Raw genomic sequence first — 12,336 nt, forward strand, 5'->3', positions numbered from 1 at the left:
CCACAGAGGGGCACAGCGGCAGCATCCACAGAGGGCACTGCGGCAGCATCCACAGAGGGCACTGTGGCACTATCTAAAAAGGGGCTGCCCAATCTTGACGTGTGTCTGCCAAACGCTGCTAACTGAGCCGCCGAACTGCATTTAGCGACACTTAAACTGGAAAACTGGATTGTTGAAATAAGCACGTGGAGAAATACCTCAAATTTTAAACCTAGCGGTATTATTATAGTAATGTAGTATTATCACTGGCGTAGCTATAGGGGTCGCAGCGGTCACAATTGCGACCGGGCCCCGAAGCCAGGGGGCCCACGCCCCCCGCACCACATCAATAAAAAGTTACTATAGTAACTCGGGCCGCGGGCCCCTGTTACTATAGTAACAGACTGTACTTACCTTCCTGGTTCCGGATCACAACGGAGGTCCTGACGTCAAGCGCTGTGCGCAGCGCATGACGTCACAGCGCTATGCGCCGCGCACAGCATCGAGACGACAGAACTACCGCCGCGGCTGAAGAGGAAGGTAAGATTAGCCCTGACTGGCGGAGTCCGACTTCCGGCAGATCCTATCCAGTAGCCAATTGCAATAGAGCACACGCTTCTATTATTTCCCCACCTTTAACTTTTACACAACTGACACTCTGTATGGTTTGAGGTGAAGCGATTTCAGTACACGTCGACGTGATGTACTGGTGACGTGCGCCTGCTAGGATAATTTTTGAGTCCATTTCCTTGCGCTTCTCATAATCCTTTCTTTGAATGTCTGCAACAACAATGGGCGTCTGAACTCGTTGTCTATTTGCTTTAGCATCGTCCACAGATCGTGTTACGCCACTTCCACACCAAACCAAGTATACTGCTTTTTGCTAAAATGGGAAGGTCCGGAAATTGACCAGCAAAAGAGTCCTATGTTTCTGTGAATGAGCCTGTGCGTACCTCGGCTTCCATTATAGCAATTCTTTGTTGAATCGAGTACGGCATATTGGACACCCTCGCGCACAACACTACTGCCCTCCGCAAAGAGTGCCACTCAACTGTCAGAAGGTTAAAAGGTTATACTGCTTTGTTAAAATTAAGGCTGAGCTCGGTCTTATTGTAAGTCAGTGCTGATGAATGAGGCCCCATAAACCTCATCCTGTACAAAATGCACAAGGGAAACCGCTTTTGTTTTTCGTGGCCCACCCTGCATAGTGTGGACCTGGATGATATCACTGACACATGTAAACATGTGATAAACATGACGCATCAGTTATATCGATCAGGTAACTACATTTCCCCTGCAGTGGCTGCTATACGGGAAATGTATGAATTGCTGAAGCTTCCTCCGGTAATAACAGCTGATCGCCAACCACTGCCATTAAAATAGTGCATAAAACAGTCCGCACAGAGACGTGGCAAAATATCCACAATTTCATATCACTTGTAACTTCTCTTCACTGATCTGTAATTACTTACATTGAATTATAGGTAACGAAAGAACATCAGTGAAAAATTTTATCTGTGTGTGGCACTATAAGGAGTATATAAATTGCACTTGGCTACCCGGAGAAGACACTCCACCCAACGTTCATTATAGATTGCTTTATTGGTGAGTATCCGGAAAATTCTGACATTTCAGTTACATTAAGTTACGTTAAACGTTAAATTTGGAGTTTTAAAGCAGATTTTGACTTGCCTGTGGTTTCTTGCCACCATTTTTGCAGCGTTTTTTGCCCGAGGCCACTGCCCGCTTTCTCTGACTCTCATTGATTTTCAAAGGGGGGTCAGAGGCGTAACCAGTTGAGAGAGAGAACATGCCGTTTTTTTTACCGCGAGCGGCTAATAGCGGTTTCAATGGGAGGTGGTTTCAGAAGTTTTTTGGCACAGATTCCGATGCGATTTCTGCGTAAAAAAACAACGTGTGAATTGGGCCTTAGGCGTAGGAATCGGCGACAAAAAAACTGCCAAAACTGCCTCCCATTGATTTCAATGGGAGGCGGAGGGATTGTTTGTTCAGTCGCCGTAAAAAAAAAAAAAAAAGCGGAATGCCCTTTCTTGCCGCGGTTCCGCCTCTGACCTCACATTGAAATCAATGGGATCAGAGAAAAGTTTTTCGCGGTGCTCAATGGCCGTGGGCGAAAAACGGTGCCAAAAATTGCAGGATCTGCCTCCAAAATTCCTGAAGGATTCCTAAGGGTGGATTCACACACAGCATATTTTGTGTCAGAAATTTCTGCAACTGAAAATTCCTTTCATTCATCTGAATGTGATTGTTTTTGCAGCAAGTACATGAATTTCTGCAAGTTTCACTCAGATGAATGGAACTGATTTTCAGTCGCAGAAATTTCTGCATCACTGTCATGTGTGACACCCCCCTAATTTAGAAAGACTGTAAAATACTATTAATTACCAATTACTTATATAAGAATTTGAAAAATTAATTATTAGGACAAAAGTCTATTGCATTTATTGACTCCATTTAATTATTTCTTTTATTGCAGGGAAAAAGATACTACCAATGGAACTTTGCCTGAGTCAGCACAGTAAGTAGACCATTTATTATGTGGAATCCTCTTATCCTGGACGTGTAAGCAACCAGAGCAAAGTAAAGTATACTAAAGGTGGCCATAAACATAAGATGTATGTCGGCTGAACCAACTGACCATCTAATGTGTATGGCAGTGTCCGAACTCTCCCCAGATGTTGGGGAAGAGAGGGATCAAACAGATGTTTCTGTTTGTAATGAGATAAGCTGCTGCCAGAGGAGTATTCAGCGGCTTTAGGGTAAGGCCACATGGAGTGGCACTGACCCTGCCGCCGCCGGTACCAACAACCACGTCGGTACGGCTGTCAAATAGCCTGTTAACGGGTAAAACGGCCTCTTAACTGCAAAATCGTGCGGCCATTAATTAATCACCCTTTATGGCCGCACGATTTGGCATTAAAGAGCCGTATTACTTGCAACATCGCGCGGCCATTAATAGGCTATTTGACAGCCGTGCTGAACATGGTGCCAACACCATGGCATCGCGGCCTGGTCAGTGCTGCTCCGTGTGGCCTTACCCTTATACTCCTCCTTGTTTGAGGAGTATGCCTGCACAGCCGAGCATGCATGTGTTTCGGGGGATTGGGTATAATGGCTGTCAGCCAAAGGAGCGTTCGGCTGACAGCTATCTCAAATGTATAGCCAGCTTTTGCCACACACCAAACCGTGGCAGAAATACAAGCTAAGCCTAGGATTTCTGGGGCAGATTCTGCAGTAAACTTGGGTGAAATTTGCCGAAGGCAACTCCAACCCATGTGAACGTAGCCTAAAAGTTTTATTTTGTGCAAAGAAGTTTCATTATATTAGTGTGACAGTAGTTGTATAGGCAAAGACGAGACAATACTGGACGGTCCATGGACAGGTGTGGCTCAGTTTCTGGGAAATCGGATCCTTTTTTCTAATCCCGGACGAGCCCTTTATTAAAGAATAGTCAAATATGTAACATTTACTTCCAGTTCGGTTCTTTATCTTGCCCATATAATGCAGTATTACAGCAAATAACTTAAATTGTGTAATCTAGAGGGCTTGAATAATAACATTAAAAAAGTCTTGAGTCAGAAATGTTGCCCAAGCAGTCGTTCTTTCCCTAACCCTGCTTCTCTTGTCAGGTCACGCAAAGTCCATTATGTATATTACATAATGTTGCACTAATCGCAATGACCTTTTAATTAAAGAGAAAAAATTAATAATGCCATTCAAAGGTTTACATAGCCTAATAAACTGAGAATGTAATTGATGAACACGTTGAGTCGATATCAAAGCCACATTCACGTACAGTCTAAGCAATGCCAGTTATGTCCTACAGCTGATGACCTTCCTTTCTCAAGGGTATTCATATGCACTTTCGGTCATATGGGCCATTTCATCCAAGTGGGAAAGTGGAATATTAGCTGGCTTCATTTGTAAATATATATTGTATTTGAAAGAGTTATTGTATTTCAGGCTTCAAGATTTATTACGCACTGGAACAGAATGTCAGGATTATTTTCCTATTTATGGACTGCGTTTAGGATGCAAATTCAAATATGAGTACAACATTGCCAATGCTAAGGAATTAATGTTTGTGGTAACAGATGATTCAAGCAGTGTAAAACCTTTCTTGTACTATACAGCAGCCAATGATATAGGTAAGTGCTAGTCCATGTAGATGGCACATTGTTTGTGGTCAGCAGATCAGTTATGAGATCAGTGTACATGAAGCTCCCCAGGATTATCCCTCAGACCTTGCCTTATCATACCCAGACCTCCTACAATTCTATTGAACCAAACTTAGGTCACTATATGGTTCTATAGTAATGTAAGATTTGGTAAGCAGAACTGGATCTATAGCCTCCGTTACAGGTTGCATTTTTGCCAGACAAAATAGTGCAGCTGCTCCCTGCTCTCAGCCACATCTGGTAGCCGAGAACAGGGAGATTTAACGGCACCCTGCTCTATTTATTTATTCCGATGCAATAGCCTTTTTACAGCGCTGAATCAGAATAAAGCCCGTTAGTGGCCGCCATAAAAACACTAACGGGCAGTCACTAACGGGTTAATGAGGTTCACTCGGCTAGTGTCCCCCACTATTACTACCTCCTTTTCATTAGGCATCGTGCACACTTCCATCACCGTTTTCACGGCCGTGTTTGACGGATCCGTGTGCCCTTTTTAGCGGACGTGTGATTTCCGTGTGCACTCCGTGTTTCCGAGGGCGGGGCATGGTAATGTCCAGGGTGCTGAAAGAGCAGGGTTGTTCAGCGCTAGTCACTGTACAGAGTGCTGAAACAGTTAATGGGCTGCACTGATCGGCGGTAACTCTTTCAACACCCTGGACAGTGACTAGCGCTGAAGAATGACCATGCTCGGCGCTTGCAAAATACAATTTTAATGAAATAAAAAATAAAAAAATCAGTTCATACTTACCCAGAACTCCCTGCATTTTCCTCCTGTTTGGCCTCCTGGGATGATGTTTCATCCCATGTCACCGCTGCAGCCAATCACAGGCTGTAGTGGCGGTCACACAAGTCTGGATGACGTCAGAAGGCCGGCCTCCAGGGATGACGCTACATCCCACGTGACCGCCTCTGCAGCCAATCACAGGCTGTCGCATCATACAAGAAGGTCGGACTGGGGGAAGAAGAGGGACTCCTCACCAAGACAACGACCGGGGTACGTATGAACTGCTTTTTATTTTATTTTTATCAGCAGCCTCTTCTCTCTATCAGTGATTGATAGAGACAAGTGGCTGCCGATTAGTGTAATATATCTGTAATATACTTCTGCCCGCCCGGCCGTTGCTAGGCAACGGCTCCGTCACACACGGACGGCACACGGAACTGAAGTGTGCATGGCCCCATTGAAATTAATGGGTCAGGGTGCTAGCCGTCAGAAAAATGGCTAGCACCCTGAAGAAAAAGACTGAAGTTGGCACGAGGCCTTAGGGTACCCACCCACGTACCTACATACTCGTATAACATACAATATACTCACGCTTACTTCTGTGGCCCTCCCCCACCTGGCTCTAACTGTCCCTGTAACTAAGCGGTTAATAAAGTAACGTCTGTAGGAAAAGAGATGGCAAAGGTGGTTGGAATAGAAATAAGGTTTGTAGGATATGGATGTTGGCTGAGGGCTTGGGTTATAGGTTGTGAGGGATAGTATAGGGTTAAATGCAGTGAGAAGGAGCTGCAGGGGTTAAGCTATTGCTGGAGAGGGAGTAATGATATTTAGACTGCTGGTCTTGTCCACGGCCTGTAGAGTGAGTTCAGCAGGCCTGCTTTGGTGGAATCCAGCTTTTCTTCTGATGGGGGCTGATGTGCAGATCATCTCAGGTCGAGGGTGAAGTGTAGGTCTGGGAAGTGCACTCCTGTATGACATCACTGTGCCAGACCGTGAGAACCTCTTGTGATGTGGGAATGCATCATGGGATGTGTCTACTGCTTATAGCTGTTCCCCTGAAGGCTAGGAGATGAGGATTAAAGGAAATCTTGTGCTCCTCCCAGATTGTAAACAAGACAATGCAGCCAACTGGAGCCAACTTTTATCTCATTACCTTGGGCATTTTCCAATCGACATATGTGTGAATACACACCTTTGTCTGATAGGAATATATATATATATATATTTCATTACACACAGAGTGATCTGTTTCCAGACTTTTTTTCTTTTAATGTTGTGATTATGGCTAACCGTTAATGAAAACCCCAAATTTAGTCTCTCAGAAAATTAGAATATTGGGTAAAAGTTCAAGATTGCAGAGTCCTGGTGTCACACTCTAATCAGCGAATCCCCACAAAACACCTGCAAAGGTTTCCTAAACCTTTAAATGGTCCAACTGTCGGGTTCATTAGGCTACACAATCATGGGGAAGACTGCTGACTTGATAGTTGTCCAGAAGACAGTCATTAACACCCTCCACAACGAGGGTAAGCCACAAAAGGACATTACTAAGGAAGCTGGCTGTTCACAGAGCGCTGTATCCAAGCATATTAATGCAAAGTTGAGCGGAAGGAAAAAGTGTGGTAGAAAAATGTGCAACAGGGATAACTACCGCAGCCTTGAAAGGATTGTCGAGAAAAGGCCATTCAAGAATCTGAGGAAAATTCACAAGGAGTGCACAGCGGCTGGAGTCATTGTTTCAAGAGCCACAACACACAGACGTATCCATGACATGGGTTACAACTGTGGCATTCCTTGAGACAACATCAGAAGCGTCATACCTGGGCTAAGGAGAAAAAGGACTGGTCTGTTGCTCAGTGGTCAAAACACCTGTTTTCAGATGAAAGTAAATTTTGCATTTCATTTGGAAATCAAGGTCCCGGAGTCTGGAGGAAGAGTGGAGAGGCACTGAATCCAAGTTGCTTGCGGTCCAGTGTGAAGTTTCCACAGTCAGTGATGGTTTGGGAGCCATGTCATCTGCTGGTGTTGGTCACTGTGTTATATCAAGTCCAGAGTCAACGCAGCCATCTAGCAGGAAATTTAAGAGAACCTCATGCTTCCCTCTGCTGACAAGCTTTATGGAGATGCTGATTTCATTTTCCAGCAGAACTTGGCACCTGCTCACACTGCCAAAAGTACCAATACCTGGTTTAATAACCAAGGTATCACTGCGCTTGATTGGCCAACAAACTTGCCTGACCTAAACCCCATAGAGAATCTATGGGGTATTGTCAAGAGGAAGATGAGACCCCAGACCCAACAATGCAGATGAGCTGAAGGCCGCTACCAAAGCAATTTGGGCTTCCATAACACCTCAGCAGTGCCACAGGCTGATCGCCTCCATGCCACGTCGCATTGATGCAGTAATTCATGCAAAAGGAGCCCCGACCAAGTATTGAGGGCATATGCTGTACATAGTTTTCAGTAGGCCAACATTTCAGTTTTAAAAATATTTTTTTAAATTGGGGTTATATAATATTCTCATTTTCTGATACACAAAAGTTTGGGGTTTCCATTAACTTACCATAAACATCAAAATTAAAAGAAAAAAATGATGGAAATAGATCACTCTGTGTGTAATGAATCTATATAGTGTGAGTCACTTTTTGGATTGAATTACTGAAATAAATTAACTTTTTGATGATATTCTAATTCATTGAGAAGGGTGGTTTTGTGTGTGTGTGTGTGTGTATAATATATATATATATATATACACACACACACACACACACACACACAAACACGTATATAGATATAAATACATAAAACACTTCCCTTTACAACCTATAAGTGACTGATGCTATTGATCGGTGTCCACCACAGGCATCCGTCATCTATAGGCTGTAAAGGTTTCTATTTAACATATACATCCTGAAAAGCTCCTAACATATATGTTAAACATATGCCTTTGACGTATGCCATACAGTGGTATACGTCACCCATAGGCTCCCTTGTTAAAAAAATAATGAATGCGGGTTTCCATTGGATGGAGCAGTATAGCGTACTACGCTACCTCATACCAAAAAAAAGGTATACTGACCTATACACAATATGGCCTCCATCTGGCTAATGAAGCCCTACGGACACGTTTAGCATGTACGCCTGCAGTCTTCCTGATGTACACGCTAAACGTAGGGAAAAAATGCTATGTGAAATGGACCTTAGAGGACTACAATACAATTACAACAAACCACAGATATCAATGGATAACGATGGAGATGTAATGTAGATCCATAAACCCAACACTATTATATATAAAATCATCGATTTGTGATGTCTGTGAAGAATGGCATAAGTTGGTCATTTTAATGCTAACTTTATCCATTACAGGAAAGCTCAGAAGTCCAAAGATAGCTAGTTTGTATTGGACAATAAATAACAATATGTATGTAAACTGGACTGTGTCACCTTTTTACTACGGCCTGATGTTTGAGGTTTTCGTGTTCTCTGACAGATGGAATGAGACATACAAGGTAACATGTTATTGCTATGTGTAGTTTAGGTGATTAAAATATGACTTCCAATTAAAAGGATTGCATCGCATTGTAAACGGTGTAAAGAATATTAACTTTTCTTCAAACTACGGCAAGCCCAATACGTGTTCATGACGTTAGAGATTTGTGGACCAATCACCAACAATTCCCATAGCTACCCTCTGAGTTCAATGCTGCCCAACTTTTATTAAAGTTTACAATTGGCAGTAACTTGGCCTTGAGTGGACAATGTTTTTGGTATATTTCTACCCTCATTAGGCCCTTTTAAGTTAAGTATCCCACCAAAAGTTTTTACCATTTATTCCAGTATTGCAGGTTTTATTATTCACATATAGGCAGGACTTTTGGCATTTACATCTCATTAGCCACTCCGGAGCGGCTAGTCGATGTAATCCTGCTCCATGATTACAGGGTACAAGCAAATCCTATGTGTAGTCTGATTTTGCATGCATTACTCCCTTTCCTTGGCCCTCTGCCTCTTGCTACAGAGCAAGTTATAAATCGCTGAGCTGTGCAGAAATCATGGCTTACACAACCATTACAGTGTAAGAGAGGTAAGAAGGAGGAGACCTAAGCACACAGGCTGGAGCTGTAACCATTTCCCTGCCAAGGACATATCTTAAACATCCCGGCAGGAAGGCACTTCAGTAGCCAAGGATGTATCTGATAGGACCTCTTTGCTACTAAGAGCTTTCACTAAGGCTAGATTGCATCTAGACCTGCGATCTAAGTCTTGTTTTAAAGCTAAGATGCCTGGCTCTATAGCTGCGATCTAGCCTGAGTTAGAGCAGGTTGAAGTGCAAGCTGCATATATTTGCTGCTTTCACTTCAGCCCGTGTGGAAGAGGAGATCCAGCGGCGGTTGTGCTGGCAGCTTGCAGGGAGAAGAGGAAAAGCTGTGATCCTCCTCCAGTTCCTATATGGCAGTAGATGACCCCATGGGGAGGGGTAACATGAACTTTTGTTCATGTTTCCCCCCCCCCACCTTATCAATCAGAGCATACTTGCACTCTGATTGTCATATATGGGACGTGATATGTGCACCACACACAAACTTCAATAAAATGTATACATTGTACACTGTCCCTAACCTGCCGTACTCTATTTTTAGCATAAAATCCGCTAACCGCTTCTCTAGTGATACCCGTTACATGCTACTATCAAACCAATAACGATTATCACTAGAGCGGAATGTCTAATAAATTTCTAATGGATGGAAAACATTTGTCAGTCAGAAAATAAATTTTCATCCACTGACGGTCGCCAAAAACTAATTTCCACCTAGTTCCACTAAAAAAAAAACAAAAAAAAACTGTATTCGTTAAGGGCTATGTACACTTTTGCAAGGCAAATTTTTATTTTTAATAAAAAGATGTATCCGTGTGTTTGGTGTAACTTTAAAATAATTTTTAATAAAAAGTATGTTTACTTTTTTAAATACAGCTGCTCCGTGTTCTCAATACAGAGCAGCTGTATCTAGCGCTATTCACTGAATCCGTCAGTCCCGCAGACCTCACTGGTTCAGGGACAGCGAATCCTATGTGTGTCTGACACACAGGATCCACCTGTAAATTATCATATCTAAGTTCATAACTTAGATGTGATAGATAACAGGTGGATCCTGCATGTCCGAGACACACAGAACCCGTTGTCACTGAACCAGTCAGGTCTGCGGGACTGACTGATTAAGTGAATAGCGCTAGATACAGCTGCTCTGTATAGAGAATACAGAGCAGCTGTATCTAAAAAAGTAAAAATAATTTTTAAGGTTGTGTTCATACGTCTACTGTGGCAAAATGGAGCGGACTTGCTGCAATTCTTTTAAAAACGGAGGCAAAAAATGCAATGTGTCTGATGTGTGAACACAGCCGTAGAGTTTGTATAGGGGAATAGAAAAATATATACCTATTTAATCTCCAATTTAATTTGCATACAAAAATTGGCTGATACATTCCTGTGGTTTTGTCCTTTCTTTAACACTTGCACCTGAGAATGCAGACGTGTAGTATATATGAATTCCTTTTGTATTGTTATACTTCTAACACATTTGTGGATGATGGCTAAATATGACATGGCCTTTGTTTCAATATTTTTGAGAGCACAAGCTGTTGTTGATATAGACCTTTGTGGTATATAAGAACTTTTCACACCTTGGTCTATTATTTTTACATTGATTTTGTGTGTAAAACCTCTGCTTATTTGTGAATTTTAGGTGCAAATGTATGTTATACTGCTTTTTTAAAAATATATATTTCCTGTTTGTCACAATGTTGCGTGAAGGTGGACATGGCTCCCAACAGTATGATTTTTATATTTAGCAATTTAGGTTTTATTTGTACATGTCAAAAGTGTGACATTTTTTTTTAAAATCCTGTTGTTTTTAGGTAAAGCTTGACTCCAGTATGAAAATAAACGTTCCTCTCGATGATGACACGTGGAGAGTCAAAGTACGGGTTAAGTTTTCAGAGTTTATAGCTGATAGTTTATATTGGAGTGACTGGAGTGAGGAATGGATAGTTCCAGGTAAAGTACAATCTAAGTACATATAAAGCTTTCATGGAGCGTCCAGTTTTAATTCCCTGTAACTCAACCTGTCAAACATCTCAGAAGCAATTGCCATATTTCCTGTGCAACAAAGTTCCCCTTAAGGGTATGTTCACACGAGGGCGTCCGTTACGGCTGAAATTACGGGGATGTTTCAGACTGAAAACATCCCCGTAATTTCAGCCGTACCGGCATGTGCAGGCGCTTGAACGCCGCGTCAATTACGGGCGTAATTAGCGCTGCTATTCATTGGAGTCAATGAATAACGGCTCTAATTACGGCCAAAGAAGTGACAGGTCACTTCTTTGACGCGGGCGTCTATTTACGCGCCGTCATTTGACAGCGGCGCGTAAATATACGGCTCGTGTGAACAGACAAACGTCTGCCCATTGCTTTCAATCGGCAGATGTTTGTCAGCGCTATTGAGGCGCTATTTTCGGGCGTAATTCGGGGCAAAAACGCCCGATTTACGTCCGTAAATAGGCCGTGTGAACATACCCTCAAGGTGTTGTCCAGGATTAGAAAAACATGTCTGTTTTCTTCCAAAAACACTGCCAACCGTGTCCTTGGGTTGGGTGTGATATTGCAGCTCAATGGGGCTAAGATACAATACTAAACGCAACAGATGTGGGCTATTTTTGGAAGAAAGCAGCCATGTTTTTCTATTCTAGGACAACCCTTTAAGGTAAACCTATGTACACCTTTGAAACAGTTTTGTTTTCAGTTTGTTTGTTTGTTTTTAAATAAAAATGTGTATCAGTGTGTTTGGTGCAACTTTCTAATTAGTTTTTATTACAAAATGTTTACTTTTTGAGATACAGCTGCTTTGTATCCTGTATACAGAGTATCCGTCAGGTCAGCGGGACTGACTGGTTCAGTGACATTTGGTCATGCGTGTCTGATCCACCTGTTAACGATGACATCTAAATGATAAGATATGATTGATAACCGCTCGATCCTGAGAGACACGCAGAACCCGCTGACACTGAACCAGTAAGGCTGGGTTCACACGACCTATTTTCAGACGTAAGCGAGGCGTATTATGCCTCGTTTTACGTCTTAAAATACGGCTCCAATACGTCGGCAAACATCTGCCCATTCATTTGAATGGGTTTGCCGACGTACTGTGCCGACGACCTGTCATTTACGCGTCGTCGTTTGACAGCTGTCAAACGACGACACGTAAAATGACTGCCTCGTCAAAGAAGTGCAGGGCACTTCTTTGAAACATAATTTGAGCCATTTTTCATTGAATTCAATGACGAACAGCTCAAGATTATGGGCGTCAATGACGCCTCGCAAAATGCGAGGAGGAGCATTTACGTCTGAAACGACGGAGCTGTTTTCTCCTGAAAACA

General features: G+C 42.7%; 1 protein-coding gene across 1 annotated transcript in view; it reads left to right on the forward strand.

The window, feature by feature from the left end:
• Nucleotides 1-12,336, forward strand: part of LOC142659996 (interleukin-13 receptor subunit alpha-1-like) — a 41,186-nt gene that overhangs the window by 17,843 nt on the left and 11,007 nt on the right. Inside the window, exons 5-9 of the mRNA XM_075836646.1 lie at nucleotides 1,464-1,584; nucleotides 2,477-2,518; nucleotides 3,964-4,148; nucleotides 8,272-8,414; nucleotides 10,819-10,957. Coding sequence (XP_075692761.1) covers nucleotides 1,464-1,584; nucleotides 2,477-2,518; nucleotides 3,964-4,148; nucleotides 8,272-8,414; nucleotides 10,819-10,957 — 630 coding nt within the window. The remainder of the gene's footprint in view (nucleotides 1-1,463; nucleotides 1,585-2,476; nucleotides 2,519-3,963; nucleotides 4,149-8,271; nucleotides 8,415-10,818; nucleotides 10,958-12,336) is intronic.

This window comes from Rhinoderma darwinii, chromosome 8 (assembly GCF_050947455.1).
Source record: "Rhinoderma darwinii isolate aRhiDar2 chromosome 8, aRhiDar2.hap1, whole genome shotgun sequence".
Lineage (NCBI taxonomy): Eukaryota > Metazoa > Chordata > Amphibia > Anura > Rhinodermatidae > Rhinoderma > Rhinoderma darwinii.